Raw genomic sequence first — 18,061 nt, 5'->3', positions numbered from 1 at the left:
TATCTAATAAAGCAGATGAGAAAATGATTTTGAAAATAAGTATTTTTTAGCATTCTAATCTGTACTAAGTAGTACCTTAAACAAAGTTTCAAATTTGAGAAAAACATTAGAAATGTGAACCTATCTTTATAGATTTGATTGACAGTAGTCCATGAAAGGAATGATGGTAAATTGTGTCAAACAAAGTCAAGAAGGCATGATGATCGCCAATATCCGGAAAATATAGGTACCAAGAAGTACGTAAGAATAAGAAGTCCATATTATGCAAAATAACTACAACACAACTAAAACAACTGTTTCGTTTCATAAGCACATATTTGAGAACTTTTCCTTCCCATATTTAAATGCCACTACATTTTTTATTATACCCTGTGTAAAACCAGACTGACATCACAATAGTGATATACTGAATGCGAGGTTTAAAGGAAATCACTGGTACTATATTTACTTAGTATATTTTCTTTTAATGGATGATATTTAAAAAAAATTTGTAAAAGCTATAAAATTTTTAAAAAATATGACAACTCACTGTGACCACACTAGAATGAGATCAGTGTTTTCAACTCTAAAGCATATACATTTTTTAAGCAACGCTACGAAGACTGACTAAAAGCTCTAGCTACTAAATAAACAGAAACTATCCAGGGTGAAATAAATAATTTAGATGAAAAGGTTAACAAAAACTTTAGTTCTCTAAAAGATCTTGTCAGCTTACGATCTTATAAGTTCAAGAAGTACAATGTTCATATGTCTTTTGTCTATACTCAAAAATATAGCTATATCGCTTAATAAATGTTATTTTCAAATTTGCAGCAATGTAAAAAATCACGCTATACAACTTAGTGAATGTTATTTTCACGAAAAAATTTACGAATTAGTGTTTTAGCTACCCTCCACCCAAATAAGAAGTATACTTTGAAATGTGTACTTTCATCTTGGTAATACTGGAAATTTTTATTAAATCGTGAGAAATATTTAGTTTTATTATTTTAAGAGCACTGATCCGATAAGTGTAAGGGAGAGCACACACTTTTAATAAAATCAAGTAAGAGATGGGAACTTACAACTCAGTGTCACTCATTCCATTGATCCCTACCAGAAGGCGTTAAAACACGCAAAAAAACTGAAAATACTAATTTTTAAGGTAATAAAACAAGATAGTTCATTTATTTCAGAATTTAATTAAGTAAAAAAATATCTAAAGAATTGAGAAATATATACACTCGCGATCATAAAATCCGGGTCATCTTGAAAATTTCAAGTTTCTGGAATATTTTTGCCTCTGGTGCAGTAATAACCTTTTTTTAGGCTAACGTATCTTTTATTTGTCATCAATGTTTGTTTTGAAAGAAAATAAAAACGGTTTTTATTGTTTTTATTGAAAAAGCAGAAAACAAACCAAATTGTTGATAAAACAGGCATACGAACAAAATGGAAAATACAGAACGTGGAAAAATGTCAGTGAAATTTCAATGACTAATATCGTGTATTGCCTCCACTTGCTCTAATGACCTCTTGCAGACGACGGGACATACTGTCAATTTTTCTCCGGATTACATGTTGTGGTATGTATGTTATTCCACTCTCTCACTAACAGTTCCTTAAGCTCCTGTCCGTTATTAGGAGGAGATGTTAGGGGTTGAATACGTTTTTTCAAATCGTCCCAGATATGTTCGATGGGATTCAGGTCCGGAAACCTAGCTGGCCAGGGTAACCTCGTAATTCCAACCTCGTCCAAGTATTGCATACTGATCGTGGCAACGTGCATTCGCGCGTTGTTCTGCATAAAAACGACGTTTTCTCCAAGCCTTGCCATGGTATGCATAACATGTTCTTCCAGAATCTCCGCAATGTCCCTTCGTGCAGTTAAGGACCCATTTTCGATGAAGGGTAATTTTGTGCGGAAGTCGGAAGATACACCTCCCCAAGCCATGACCGAGCCTCCACCAAATGGCATTCTTGGAGCAATGCAAGCTTGTGAAAATCATTCACCGGTTCTCCTCCAAACTCTTACACGTCCATCGGATCCAGTTAGGCAGAAACGGGATTCATCTGAGAATAACTCTTTACTCCAATCGTTAATTCCCAATGCGCGTATTATCGAGCAAAAGCTAGTCGTGCAACTCGATGCGCCAGGCAAAGTGGCGGTCCTGTAGCCATTACCCGAGAAGATAGTCCAAAAGAAAGAAATCTTTTCCTGACTGTTGCAACGCTAAAATTGCGATTTCGTACTTCCTGTAGACGATTTCGATGCATAATCGCAGTTGAGGTCCGGTTTCGTAAAGCCTGAAACACAAGAAAACGGTCATCTCGTACCGTGGTCATTCTTCTTCGTCCAGAGCCAGGTCGTCTGGATAGCAAACCCTTCTCCTGAAAGCGTTGAAGCACTCGTTGAACCGTAGAAAGGCTTACGCCAACAGTTCTTGCGACTTGCCGTTGAGTGTGACCGTCTTTCACAAGCGCAACAATTTACGCCGTTTCAACAACAGTCAAGGGTATTTTTGGCAAAAAATAAACAATAATAAACACTAATAATGGCCTAATAAACACTAATGGTGGCAATAATAAACGTTTGTTCGTTGCGTTTGACATAATAAAAAAGATTCTAACAGCGCAACCCGTGGGAATGAGAAGACGGGGTAGACCAAAGCTGAGGTGGATGGACGGGGTAACACAAGATGCAGAGAAGATCGGAGTCGGCAACTGGAAAATGCAAGCGAGGGACAGAATAGAATGGCGTAGAAAGCTTGAGAAGGTCGAGGCCCTCTAAGGGCTGTAGCACCAAGATGATGATGATGATCGTTGCGTTTGAACAGAAAGTCGAAGCACAAATGAGACATTTAAAACAAGCGGCAGTTACAGGTACCGTTCATTTTGGGAAGTGTGCGCTTTCCCGCAAAATCGGCACTATTGAAATTCTTTGTTGCAAAGGAAACCGCTAAGCCGACAACAATTATTAGAAACATGCATTAGTTTGTATTTGTGTTATTATTATTTACGATAAAGCTCGTTAAAAATGAAATATCGGTGATTTTCAAGGTGACCCGGATTTTATGATAGCGAGTGTAGAATTATTTCAAGTTTTTCATAATACTTACAGGATGTATATCATCCTCCCATTGATTTATAGTCTCAGCTAAATGCACTAAACTACTTAAACCTTTTTTGGGTGCCTTTGAACAGGGTGTGTTGTGATTTGTTTTTTGTTTAGTGACAGTTACTTCTTCTGCAGAATAAAATTTTTCCTCTGTCTTATGAATTGGAGAAGATATATCTGCTTCCTCTCCTCCTTAAATAATACAGTAATGCACAATAAAAAAACACAAATATAAAAGAAAAGAAATCAGAAAATTCGAAAAACTTTACTGTGTGGACAATTCTTTATTATTATACATGTATAAACCATTGATATTTTTTTATCAATGATTAGGCTTACAAACCCTTCAAAAAATTTAACGAAAAATTAGATGAAATTAATCAAAAATAATATCTTTGTGAGTTGCTACTGAATAAAATTCAATAATATATTTTGTTTCTCTATATTATGTGGTAAATGTTTAAAATAAAATTATTACATTTTTTATTAATAAAAAAAAAGTTTTTAAAACAATCTTTAGCAATTTTAAAAATGTTATACCAATATTTACAGAGAAGAAATTATATTAAATTATGAATATTTTGATCATAAACACAAATTTGAAAAAGAAAAAATATGAGTAATAGAAAATACTGACCAATAGTCTTGGCGTTTACTACACTCAAAGTAGAGTATCGTTTACGTTGTTCAGTGAATATTAAAAATTTATATTTACTAAAAAAGTATTTTTAACAAATTTATGTTTTTGTATGTACCTGAAACACAACTACGTAAAGCTTATTTGGCTTTTCAAAATTAGTAACGTATGTAGGAGTTATAGAAGACGTAAATATTTTAATTTGATACATATGTAAACAAAATTAACTTAGCTATTATATGAGGCAATATGGACAAGGTAGTTCGACATCCACAAAAGGTCAAAATATTAATTATCCTCCAAAGAAAACTCGTCGGATGATGAAAAACTATTGCAATCACTATTAGTCACATTGATATTAAAAGGTTCAACGGAAACATCCACTCTAGTGTCTAGATCTCACATTCTACTTTCTTCTTTTCTAGTATGTGCAATGGAATTTTTCAATGAGTTTGGCGTGACGTTTAGTATAGCAGTAGCTAATAGACCTTTCACACCTTCCATGTTAAAAGTTAAGTTATCCCTTACTACTTATTTTTTTTTTATTTGAGCCCATATAAGTCCGATATGTTCAGCTCACAATGATAAGGAGGGGTGTTCTTTTCACGAGCCATTTAGTCGACAACATATTTATTGTATTCAGGTATATTTGGTTCAAAGTTAAATAAAATTTTTGAAAACCAACCTTCTAATTTTTGGGCGTCCATTTCTTCATGATAGTCATCGATTTTCTTGTATTTGAAGAGTAATAAACCGTTATAAAAAAAAACTAATCACTTCCTATGTTTGTTAAAATTACTCACCGTACTTTGCCCAATGGTGTTTTCAGAGCCGATGATAACCCTTAATAACTTTATAATTTCTAACTTTAAAATCTTGCCAAATCTTTGAGACAGTATGAACTTGATTTAGCCAAGTGTTTTCAGGTAACGTCTCGGCCACAAAATAATATCTTCTCTTTCGATAAGAATACCGGCTCTACTTCTTTTCATATATTTAATCTTTATTTGCCCTAATGTTCACAAATATACACGTCGCGTCGTGATATTTTGGGAACCAAATCGTCTGAGTTTATTTAGGTTGCTACTTTGTTTAAGGTTGGAATTTCATTTCAGAAAAAGAGAAAAATTGAATTTTATACGAATAGCATACTTAACATCCTCTTCAAGCTGTATGTTTTCTTTCTCTGGTTTCAATTTTTTCAACAGAAGTATCCGACTTACCTTTACGTTGTTAAATCGTTTTAGAACTCTATGAACACTTTTCGTAGTCAGAGATTCCACAATACACGTATATAATAGTTTTTTCACCTTATGAAAAATTTTGCCCCCAACGTTTCATTTGATTATTTTCGCCTCCCATATTTGTCAGAACTCTATAAAAACCACTTCAGGTTAAATATAGTACTGTACTGACGTATTTTAATAACAGTAAGAACACAGTCGTTATCAATAAACCAGTTGTTGATAAACAATATAGTGAGGCTTCCCAAACAATTAAAAAAAGTGAAATTGTGTTTGAAAGCAAACTATAGCATCTACTGTTCTATGTTTATATTTAAGTTTGAGTGTTGATAAAATCAATGATTTATTAAATGACATTGAATTTTTTAATTCTATAAATTTTTTGTTTTGTCTGAAATATGGAATCCTTCAGCGTCTATAATTCATTACTGCATACCTGAATTTTATCTAGCGCAAATTATTGTCGCTCAGTTATTGGGGTGATTCTGCAATCTGGGTAAAAAAACTTTGTAATGTAATAAACTTTGACAAATATTTTACTGATAAACATTTTAAAATAAATGATATTTCAGCTAAAGCATATTTAAATAAAAAGTCGGTATGTATTAAACTGCTATAGATCTTCTTCTCATAATGTTAATAGTTTCTTTGAATCATCAGATTTCGTAGAAGATAGTCAACACTAACATATATTTAATTATCTAACATACAATATGATGCAAGATTATCGAATAAATTCATTATTTCAGAAACAGACGAATTTAAAAAAATAGTAATAAAACACGTCAATGTGACCATCAATTGCTATATATGTGTTGAACATTAAATCATCAGCGTTGGCATAATCGACGATTTATTTAAATATGTACAAACCTGGGTCACGGAACCCCTCATTTGAAAGGACTCCTAATCGCCTTTCCAATGATCTATTATTCGAAGATTTATCTCTACAGGGTTAACCAAAATTATGTACTTAGTTAAGTATGATGCAAATGGATACAATTCATAGAATAAATTCATTATTTCAAAAACAAACGAGTTTAGTCTACCAATACAGATATAAAAAACAAAAGACGGGTATAAGTAACTCTATATCTCAGCTTTATTCTTCTGACGGGTCCTTGAGTCGTAAAACGATGAAACTTACCTCAAATACGGATTTAAATGATGTATATAAGTGGTTTACTCAAAAAAGGATCCTAGGGAGAACCTTTTTCTGGTACCTGTGAGAAAAAGCAGTTCAATTCAACGAAAAACTCGGAGGACTATCAAATTTCCAAGCAAGCACAAGCTGGTTGAAACAATTTAAGTCAAGACATGGCATTCGTGAGTTTCATTTACGGGGAAAAAAGAACTGTCTGCTGATTCATTGGTAGCAGATTCAGTCAAAATGAAACAAGGGAGTTACTGAAGGAAGAAAATTAGATCCCCGAAAACGTTTACAATGCAGATGGAACAGGGCTCAATTCGAAAGCTTTGCCACAAAAAACTCTTGGCAGCATCTGGATCTGGATATTTCAAAAAATAAATCTAAAAATAAGCAAGGATCGTATCACTGCCTAAACTTGTGCTAATTCTACTGGCAGCCACTGATTGCCCATGCTTGTCATTGGTAAAAGCAAGAAACCACGTTGTTGACACTTCTCAAAAAAATTATTTCATAGATAGTACAATTTTCATGGAATAGTTCATAGACTTTTATACCCTATGTTATAACCTATCATTAAAAAATGGTAAACGAGCGAAAACATTAATGTTTAAAAATAAGTGTCATAAAAATTTAATTGATAGTAATTGGATGACATTAATGACTTAAATTTTGACAATTGTTACGAATCGAATATTTTGACAGATATTCTTTTAATTTTTTACTTCTCATTTAATGTCTGTATTTTGATAGTTATTTTTCATGCAGTTTTTAAATTAAATCAACTTAGAAAAAAAATGTATGGTGACTAGAAACACAAATTTATCGCTGGAGTATTGAATCAATGTGAAGAACTGCAATTTCGTGACGCTGGCGCCTTCTCGTGCCGCTAGTTACGTGACGCCAGCCTCAGCATTTTGCTATAGATAAAAAGTAATACAACGCCAGTATAGAAGCTTCGCTTCAAAAATTTTTGCTTAAGTTACTTTTGGAAAAAGAAGAGGAAGAAGAAGAAAGCATGATAAGAAATTATAAAAAGGTTCATATATGATTGGAGCAGCATGTAACAGTGTAAAAGAGTAGAACTTAAAAAAGCTTGGAATAAAATTTTGTCTTTCGTAAAAAATTTTAATTATGACAAAAATGTGATGAAGAACTTTAACAATGGATGGATTTTGATGATGATCCAGGGTATCAAATTATTCAGGATAGCGAAATTTTAGACCTCATGACTAATAAAACTGACACCACTGCTAGTACCTCATTAACTGCAAGTTCAGTTAATGAAGATGAAAACATAATAATTGGTGTTTCAGAAGCATGGACTTGCTTAGTTAGATATTGCCTTGCATTGGTTTGATACATGAGCTAAAAGCATCCAATATCAAATATCTGTCCTTAACAAACTATGTGACCTAGCCACTCATAAATGGGTAGACTTGCTTCAGTAGATGAAAATTGAAGATCTTTTAAATAGTTAGTAACTAACAAATAAAAAATATTATATTTCTGTCAATGTTGTACCTATATGTCAATATGTTTTGTTGCAGAGACTGCACTTTTTTGTTTAATTTCTCTTTATAATTAAAGTGAAATACATATGTAGGTATGTAAATATGACTTTTATGTACCTGTGGATAAATAGGTATGACTATATAAATAAAGTTTGATTATCTAAAATAAGGCTTTCCAAATACCTATGTCACCCAATTAGTTCAAATAATTGATGCTCTACTGTCCAGAATTTTGGTTAACCATGTAGAAATAAATATTTAAATAATACATTGTTGTAAAGGCGATTAGGAGACCACTCAAATGAGATGTCCTATGACCTTGGTGTGTATTTAAAAAAAATTGTTGATTACATCATTATGACAACACTGATGAGTTAATGTCTAACACATATAATAGCAATTGATGGCCATTCAAAAATTAAAATTGACATGTTTCAATTTTTTTTAATTGTCTGTTTTTGAAATAATGAATTTCATACTTTTACATCATACTTTTTAACATATACCTAATACATATTATAAAATGAGTAGAAATATCTTTATTGTATCAGTTTACTGATACTACCTTTTGGTCAACCAGAGTGACTAATAACTCAATTTCATGTATCAATCATATTTTTTAAAATTCCTCTTTTAAGGTCCTGCATGTGCACTTGTTAACAATAACAACAACAAAAATGGTTTTATATCAATTTACTCAGGACAAATTATATGAATTGCTAATTAAAAAATTGAAAAATACCAGATCTTGTGAATCTGGTATATTGATATTCCAGAGCTTATCACAAAATAATTTTACCTCTTACATGTATTCACATAAATTTGATTTTGGTAAATTTTTTTTTTTAATTTGAACACACTGTATGACATTTTGCCTTTTTGTTAGTATATATAGTCCAATGTCTAAATTATTCAGTTGAATAACTCAAATTATTCAGTTGAATAACTCAAAATGTTCATCACCATTTCCTGGAATTTAGTGTTTACAATTCTGATGATCAACTATAGTATAGCCTGGTGGGAATATTTTGACCCATTTATTCTCAGAAATATACACTACAAAATGCTTACCTCTCACTAATAATAGTTTAAAGAAACTTACTATTGCAGACTTCTTACTTTGAAAAAAAGAAGAATAATCATGAATAATGTGAGTGTATGTACATTAATTGTCATTAAAAACTTTCCACTTTTAAGTACTAATCTATAAACAACTATAAAATTTCAAAAATAAACTTTGTCATATTAGTTCATTATTGTGTTTTTATTGCTTAGTTACCAACTACATACTATATGGTATGCCTATGCATGCATGAAGGACTCGCACAGGCATTATAAATTATTATAACTACAACTACATACCATTATTTAGTAGAATTCACAAAAAACTGTTAATTTTGAGAAGATTTGGTGATAGACAGATTTGATATTTTGACTTTTTAAATTCGACAGCCCCAGATATTCATTTATGATCATATATTACAACATTACAAAAACAAACTAGTGTGACATAAAAGTTTGTATGCACCATGGGCATTAATAGATGTGTATACACTCAGGTGACTTACAAACACTTGGGTTAGAGGTACTCTTGTTTGTAAGATAGTCACCCCGTAGATTGGCTATGAGTATGTATGCTTAGTTATATAGTAATTTTCAACATCTGCCATAGTGTAGAAATTTAACCAACAGCAAAAAATTATTACTAAATTTACTACAGTCAGGACAGGGATCATTGAATTAAGTACACTAATTCTTATAAATTTGATATACTGTGACTGTCCTATTTACATTTTTTATCACATAATCAAGATAATCAACAAAATCAGTTTTCTTTCTAATACTTTCTTCATATAAATAGTTCATTTTATTGAATAAAAACTGAATATTATTCTCTTTGTTTATGAGCAAACAAAAATTTTTAAAAATCCTTAGGTTCACCTAAATAACCCAATTTTAATAAATGGATTTGAAAGGCTCTTTACTATAGTGACTTACATAAGAAAGAATTTTAAGTGCAGAAACAAAAAGATATATCACATTTTTCACTGTGTCACTTTAAATATAACTTCAAATTAGTCATACCAAATGTTTAGAAACTTTTATTATCATTTTTAAATTTTCCATAAGTATATGGCTATGATTTTTACAAATTTGTTGTGAATTTCACTTAGGCCTCTTTTAGGTTCTACCTCTTAATGTATATATGAAAAATACAAATAAATACACCACTTATAATTATTGTTTCCAAAACAATTATACCTGCATAAAGCTGTCCTAATCTCTTCAATTTACTTTTAGATTCAATTCTCAAAGGACAACCTCCTTCATTATCACTAAGTGCTTCAGCAATTTCTACTTCAACTCTGACCTTTTCTGAAGCAGTTAGTTTAATTTCCATGTTAAAATCATCCTGTTGTATATTTAGAGTCTTTAACTGATTTTTAGGGGAAGCTGGCATTTCTGATGAAACCTTAGTTCTAGAATTTTGTCTCGTAAATTTGGCGAGATTGCCTTCAGATTTGTTTTCTTTAGATTGAGTTTCCAAGTTTTTTGTACAGACATTAACACTGATATTAGAATCTAAAATATTACCATCGTTTATAACAAGGTATAAGTTAACCATTAGCGCAGCAAAATTAAAATTTTATGTAAAAAATAAACTAAACATTACCTGAAAGTGATTCTTTTCGTCCCTTTTGAGGTTCCGAGGACAAAGAGTTGGCATCCTTAAGAGGTATTCTATCTGTACCTCCATAACTTTCTAATAACTTTTGTCTTTCTCTAGCCCTATTCAAAATACTCTAAAAATGTATGTTAATATTTTGGAATTTCATTAGTTTTGTATATTTACCTCTGTAAATGCGTCCATTTTTTTCAACACACAAATAAATTGGTGGTTGGATGCTGTGGATAGTACAATACTACAACTTCTTTTAGAAAACTGTTAACATTGAGACCGTAATATAAACCTAAAAATAATACTAATTGAATAATTGTTTAAAAATTATCATAAATTCGTTATAAAATATTTTTACAATAAGCAATAAACGTACTTTTCAAACGGTTTTTAATTGAACATGGAACGTCTAATTTTGACAACTAAGTTTGCTGTCATCATGGTGTATGGTACAATGAATACATGTTACATGTCATAGCATGAAATACAAGAAATTTTAAGGCTAAAGATAAATTTCGGACAAAATGTCGGACCTGGTATGTTCCGTGTATAGCGCTTGTCCCAGTGGTCCCAGAGCGCGTTTGTGGATACAAATAAGGGGGCAAGTAAGTGGAACAGTAGGCGGTACTGTAGTCTATCACGGAGATTCATATTATGTTTTCTGTATTTTTAAAATTTGAATAATATATTTAAAATTAAATAATGTAATTTTATTATTTATTTATTTTTTATATTTTAAACATCAATAAATTATTATGGTTGCTCCCAACGCCACCTGTTAACGTATTAACATAGCATACGTTGTTTCCTTATGACAAACCTTAGTGGTCTGTGGACATTCTGTGGACAAACCTATTAAATTCAGACCAAATATTAATAAAATATAAATAAGGATCATTTGATAGTAAATTTAATTATTGTATAAACTAAATAATATGTTTAAAAATAAATGTATGAAATTATTATAAAACGAGAATTACTATAAACAGATATTATTATAAATTTAAACACGATTAAATTTTATTAATAATCTAATGATATTTATGACTTTTGACAGATATTTTAAATTTTTATTTCTTTTGCTATTTGGTATTTGATAGTAAATGTAATTATTATATAAACTAAATAATATGTTTAAAAATATTAATTGTATTTATATGGAATCATTTTATACGAGAAGTGTGTTAAAAATTTAATCAGATTAATTAATTAATATTGTTATTAATCGGACGACATTTAAGTTGACTTTAAAATGTTGGCAATCGTTGCGAATCGAATCTTTTATTGACAAATATTCTTTTCATTTTTTAGTTCTTCATTTAATGTCTGTACTTTGTTATAAAAGTTAATTTTCATGCAGTTTTTAATTTAGACCTACTTAGAATAAATATATTATTCATATATTTATTCTAAGTATAGGAATATAGTGTGGTGTTTTATTGACTATATTCTATATTCAAGTATAGTGAATAAAACGCCAGTATAGAAACTTTGCTTAAAAAACTTTGATTTTATTAGGTTTTGTTGTAAAATGAACTAATTTCTTATTTTTATTAATTTATTGATATGTCCATTTACTTTTCGTCTTTAAAAATCAATATTTTTTGAGTTATTTGTGTCTGAATGTTCATTACAAATTGCAAGTCAAAAAGCATGCTTTTAAACGGTTTTTCGCGAATAACTCGTTAGATTTTATTGACTGTTTGGCTATAAAATTAAGTTTTTATACAACAAAAAGATTTTAATTATTACGAACTTTTTATAAGAACTTTTTTAATGATCTTAAAAAACCTTTAAAAAGAGTACTAGTAAAAGCGAATTGCATGAAAATTAAGGTACTAAGTTATAACTAAAATAAAGACCGCTTATATTTTTGGTGGTGCAGAAAGTAACAAACTTACCTCCGCCGAAACTACCCTGGATGAAACGATTCGTTGTTCCTTTGCAATTTACTTTATTTATATATAAACATTAGATTCTGGAAGTTTAACTGGTTTAGAAAGTTTAGATTTTAAAAAATCCGAGTTTAAAAGTGAATACACTATTTTCTAGATTTTTCAAAAACCTCTTTTCTTTCCAAATAACTCAACAATTTTAAAAAAGATACAGTAAAATGCCAGAATATAAGAAGCAGCTTTTTCTTACTTACGATTTTGATTTGTTTTAATTTCTATAGACTAAAAAATAAACGAGATATGATCGTTTAAAGGTTATATTCGCATGAATTTAGCACCATCTTCAAGCCCTTTCAGCGCAACCCTTTTGTATAATTCATTTTAAAAGCTACAAACTACAAAGTGACTAGCTAAATTCTAATTGACCTATAAATATAAAAATCATATATCAATTTAACATAGAGATACCCTATGTGCAACTATGTATTTATTTATAACCATCCATTTCAATAAAAATTTTATGAACAGAAATAACCTTAGACAAGGTAATCCTTGTCTAAGGAAATAACAGATGAAAATTTGAATTCAATCAATGACCAATGTATGCGCGACTTTGGAATTTTGGTTGTTGAGTCCTTAGTGGAATCATAGATGGCGGAATGCGTGAAGAAATAAGGAGAGATATTTGTCGCCATTGTTGTTGAAATTAGAAATTATACGAATTGTTAATAATACGAAAATGCCACAGTGCGTGGTCCCCAACTGCTTAAATAGAACCGAAAAAGGTGTTCGGCTTTTTAAGTTTCCTCAGGGTGATAGTAATGAAGAACGAAGAAAATTGTGGATTCGTAGTGTTAATAGGACAGAGTTACCACAAAACTCATTTCTTTGCGAGGTAAAATAAATAAATATTCAGTTACCAAAAAAAAAAAAATAATATAATTTGAATTAATTTCAAGAATATAATATGTTACCATTGATATTTTAGGTACACTTTGAAAATGACCAATTTGAAAATGACAGATTAGATCAGAAACGACTCTTAAAAGCTGATGCAGTTCCAACTATATTTCCAAATAAATCTAAGATGTTTGCTGAATCTGACCAAAACGAATCAAATGATGATTCTGAATCACAGGGAGAAATTAGAAGATCTTCAAGTATGTGTATAAACTTATATTATGTGTTTGTTTTGGTCTATTTATATATTAAAGTACAGGAAAAAAAGATCTTGAATGAATTTTCATAATCTAGACTAGGTGGTTGGAAGTTTTTAGTTGTGTTTATGCAGTAAAATATTTTGAGTGTACTGAAATAAATAATATAAAATCTTACACTTACAATGCATATTATAACCAGAATTGAATTTACATATAATTTGTTTTTGTGTTTTTTTGATCTGTAATGTAATGAAACTATGCATTTTCTCATATTTGTTTTTGAATAAAATTTCAAGTTTGTTGCTACATTAATATACTTTTTTCAGGAAAAAGAAAACCTATTAAGTTTGAAGATTATGACTCTGAAGGAGATATCGAGAATGATAAAGAAATCGATGATAAGGAAGCAGCAAAAGAAAATGAGGATAAAACATATATGCCTGAATTAATTAGATGTAGAACATGTTTAGGTACAGAAATAAAGGAGTCTGCACACATTATGAAGAAATTGATTTATGGAAAGACCATCAAACAAATAATACTGATATGTACCCCAGAATTGGAATCTTCTATATTAGATATGGAATGTGTTTGTCAAAAGTGTTTTAGATTTTTGACAAAATTAATGTATTTCATAGAAAGTTGTAGAGATTCTGAAAAAAAGCTTCAGTCTGGGGATATCTCCTTGGACAACATTTCCATCGACCAGACCAAACTAGGTATTTATACACATTTTTTAGGTTACTTTTATGAACACTTGACAATTACAAAATACCTAGTACCTGATTGCATGTTTATTGAAATTTAATAACATTAAATTTAATATTAATGTACAGAATCTAAAGGTAGGGTTAATAAGTTTTGCAGCTGTATGTCATGATTGGTAGTATACACCAAATCATTTTTACCAAAAGATGCCCAATCCAGTTTCATTTGTCTGCTGATTTCTGTGAGTAAGGAGTCAGTTTTATGTATTAATTGTCCCAGGTATACATACTTGTCTACTGTCTCAAGTGCAGTGTTGTTTATTATTACATCTTGGACATCCACTAGCTCATTGTATTTATTTTTGTCAATTTCAATTTTAGGCCAACTTGCTATACTCCTTTTCATCGTTCTTGATTCGTCTCTCTCTGATACACAGATGCGTAATTCAATTGTGCGAGTCACGTTCGTCATGGTAAAGTGCGATGAGAAGGGAATTAAGATTCAGACTAAGGGAATTAAAATTAAGGGACAGTATTGTAGCAATAACACCGATGCATTTGGCCGATACAGTGTTGGTGATAAGTTCGGCCTCTTTACGAATACAGATAGCTGGCAGTGACATGTTTTTTTTAACATGTTACCCTGATCTGTGCAGGTTTGAAGTAGTTGAGGAAATAGTTTTTATAAGTAAACAGTTTTTAATTAATTAATAGTTTGAGCTCTTACTGTGTGGAATTCCATTACGTAAAATAATACTCTACCTTAAAAATTCCAGTTTATTATAAATTAACTCTCTCTCTTCCGATATCCATTGCAATAATGACTTGTGGCATTGTTCTTGAATGAGCTGGCTAATAGGTTTATAATTGTAGCAATTACCATTGATATTTTATGTTGTTTTAGTCGATTTTAGTCAGTCATTGTTGGAATGTGTTCCGAACAGTTTTACTTATTATTTTTTGTTCTGAATAACTAATTGTTCTATTTAATAAAAAAAAAATGCCGGGAAAAACGATAACAGGAGAAATGCGACAATGTGTAGTTCATTTATTGGAGTATTTTAAAAAAGAAAAAGAAAAGAACGGACCTTTACTTTCGTTATCATCGGTACATGAACGAGTAGCGGACGCTTTGAAAATCAGTCTTCACACAGTGACAAGAATAAAGAGTGAATACAAGACAGGGGCAGTTCTTACTACACTAGGAGAGTCACGTAATGTACAAAAAAAAGACTAATGATGTCAGCGATACTATAAAAGGAGAGATTAGAAATGTACTGTATGGCATAAAAGCCATCGAGCAAAAAGCCAAAAGAGGGAATGTAAAGGTAGTGGGGGCAAAAATATTGTTAGACAGGAAGTGCCATCTTGAGAGGCCAAATTAAACAAGGAAAGAGAGTCTTTCCTTGTTTAAGAAATCAAATTTAGTTGGGTTATGTTATTATTTGTCCCAACTGTCACATGAAATCTTATTTATATTGAAGTTTTTTAACAATTGTTTCACATTTTAGACTGTTATCGTTAATATTTAATTAAAATTTTCTCGTCTAAGACACATTCTGAAAACTATTTTATAGCTACTGTTAATAAGTGTCGGAAAATTTAAATTTGGCGCATTCGCATTTCCGGATATGTCCGCCATCAGAGGCCACTTTTTTGATCGCCTTTTCATAACGATTAGATTCCCTCTTTTGTCTTTTTGCTCGATGATAAAAGCATAAAGAGAGCACGTTACAATTAAAGTTCTAAATACACAATTAAGAAACAAGCATCTCTATGACGGTTCTGATACAAGTTTGTGGCGTCTTATGAAAAATTGTGGGTTTTCATACAAACTAGAAAATAGTAGACGAGTGCTATGTGAGAAACCATGTATTGTCTCCAAACGACTGTATTTTTTGAGGCATTATATGAGAAATTTTTTAAGTCCAAGCCCACTTCAGTTCGTTTTTTTAGATGAAACATGGATATTCCTAAAAGGGGCATATAAACGTACTTGGCAAGATGACTGTGTGAAAAGCATCAGAAAAGGACACGATAATACAGGTAAACGATTTGTTGTTTTACATGCCGGATGAAACAGTGAAAAAGTTTGGGGCGATGCATTAGCTGAGGCAACACCTGCAGTGTGGGAGAGTTGTGTTAACCATACTGAAAAATTAATTCAGGACAACTGGGCAAAAATGGTCACATATGATTGAAAATGAAAGTAGGATTATCATCGATTTGGCGGAAGATTCCAATGATGAAGACAGTTCCAGTGAAGACGCCGACTGATTAGCTAATTAATCAAGGTCAGTACATTGTAACAGTCCAGAATTCGCTACAGTGCTTAAAACTTAAAAAATCTGTATCATTTTTAAAATCCTTTTAAAATGTACTTTTCGGTATATCCTGTCCTATTGTACTGCAAGCTAGAAAAATACTTCTTCGCAATTTATACGTATATTCCGTTATTAGAAATTTAATGAAAAATAATTTATAATTTTCTTTTATAACTATTATTTCGTTTGACATGCTACATTTTGCTCCGCCACTGGAGGAGGTAAACGAATCGAGCTTAGACAAGGAAAGACAGATGAAACAACTTATTGCAAGTGTTTTTACACGCACACGCCAAGAACGATGAAAACGATTATAGCTGCATTTATGTTGATTATAAGTTCTTGTACTTCTGCAGTATTATTAGCAATCAGAACGATGTTGTCTACAAATCTTAGATGACTGAGGTACTCTCCATCAATGGATACCTTTGTTCTGCCAGTTCATATTGCATAATATGTTTTCTAGAGTAGTAGTGAAGAGCTTTGGTGATAATGCACCTTCTTGTTGGACACCTCTGGTAGTGGGGAATCCTGGAGTGTTTTCATAAATTTTTATTAAATATATATTATTATATACATATGCGAACATATACATACTTAGGCACGCACATACATATATAGGTATTAATAAAAAAAAACAAAAAAACCAATAGGTATACTCCTCACAATTTATTGTCGACAAAATTTGTCGCTTCAGTTTCTGTCTTGATGATTTGAGGTTTTGATATTTGAGAACGATTTTAGAGATTTGAGAGGAATCTATAATTTTTTATTCTAATTAATGTCAATCTATTTTCATTATTTGCCGAAATACTTTAATTGACAAAAATATTATTATACTGTATAATCAATAGAATAGATCATTTAATATTTAAAAATAAAAACTGACAAATGTATGTACTGTAGTATTAGTATAATTAAAATATTGTAGGTATAGCACGATATTGTTTATAAAGAAATAAAGGCTATGGAAAATTGAGACAATAATATGTACCTATTGCCATTAAATGATTTATAACGCGTATCACTTTTACATAGGTATTCATTAATCACAAATCTGTCAGAGATATGATAATAAGCAATTAAAAAATATATTTGCTGAAAGTATACTTTCTTTAGTATTTTTTTTGCATATGTATTCACAGGTAGTTAATTTTTATTTATATTACTAACCTACCCTAACGATCGCACAAAAAATTGTGATGAAAAAGCCTATGCGTCTATATTTGCTATTAATACACAGTAAGCAATGCTGTGCGTATTTCTACTTATACCAGTGTGGCTCAGCTCCAATAGCAAAACGCAGAAAATAAATTTATTTTTAATTTCATGAATTTCAAATATGCATATTTGGAGGTCCAGGAGAACATACCACGCAATTGGTAAGACAATGTGGGCTTTAAATTACATAAATATTACCTAACCAACAGAAAAAAAGTAATAACCAACTAAAGTCAGTTGGTTAGTAATTATTTTTCATGACCTCGTTAATGATATGTGATGAAAAGGGCGGACTCTTTGATAAAACCTTGTCTTTTGTAGGAAAATATTGTTTCAGTTAATTTAGATATTTATTTTGAGAATTAACAAAAAAATATCCAGTTAGTAATAAATTTTTAGGAATTATCAAATCAATGTATTATGTCCCCTTTCTAC

At 30.7% G+C, this 18,061-nt stretch overlaps 2 protein-coding genes across 3 annotated transcripts in view; one reads left to right on the top strand and one right to left on the bottom strand.

The window, feature by feature from the left end:
• LOC140436990 (anillin-like) overlaps window positions 1–10,815 on the bottom strand; it is an 81,535-nt gene extending 70,720 nt beyond the window's left edge. For both annotated transcript variants that reach the window (XM_072526198.1, XM_072526199.1), the window contains exons 1-5: window positions 10,696–10,815; window positions 10,494–10,611; window positions 10,314–10,443; window positions 9,902–10,222; window positions 3,099–3,289 (exon numbers count right to left, since the gene is read on the bottom strand). In XM_072526198.1, coding sequence (XP_072382299.1) covers window positions 3,099–3,289; window positions 9,902–10,222; window positions 10,314–10,443; window positions 10,494–10,511 — 660 coding nt within the window. In that variant the 5' untranslated portion in view covers window positions 10,512–10,611; window positions 10,696–10,815. The remainder of the gene's footprint in view (window positions 1–3,098; window positions 3,290–9,901; window positions 10,223–10,313; window positions 10,444–10,493; window positions 10,612–10,695) is intronic.
• A 2,048-nt stretch (window positions 10,816–12,863) lies between these two features.
• The window catches only part of LOC140436989 (uncharacterized), a 72,643-nt gene continuing 67,445 nt past the window's right edge, over window positions 12,864–18,061 (top strand). The window contains exons 1-3 of the mRNA XM_072526197.1: window positions 12,864–13,109; window positions 13,203–13,374; window positions 13,701–14,093. Coding sequence (XP_072382298.1) covers window positions 12,954–13,109; window positions 13,203–13,374; window positions 13,701–14,093 — 721 coding nt within the window. The 5' untranslated portion in view covers window positions 12,864–12,953. The remainder of the gene's footprint in view (window positions 13,110–13,202; window positions 13,375–13,700; window positions 14,094–18,061) is intronic.

This window comes from Diabrotica undecimpunctata, chromosome 3 (assembly GCF_040954645.1).
Source record: "Diabrotica undecimpunctata isolate CICGRU chromosome 3, icDiaUnde3, whole genome shotgun sequence".
In the NCBI taxonomy this organism is placed as follows: Eukaryota; Metazoa; Arthropoda; class Insecta; order Coleoptera; family Chrysomelidae; genus Diabrotica; species Diabrotica undecimpunctata.
Note: the sequence above shows the minus strand (reverse complement) of the source record. Positions and strands in the feature narration are given on the sequence as shown.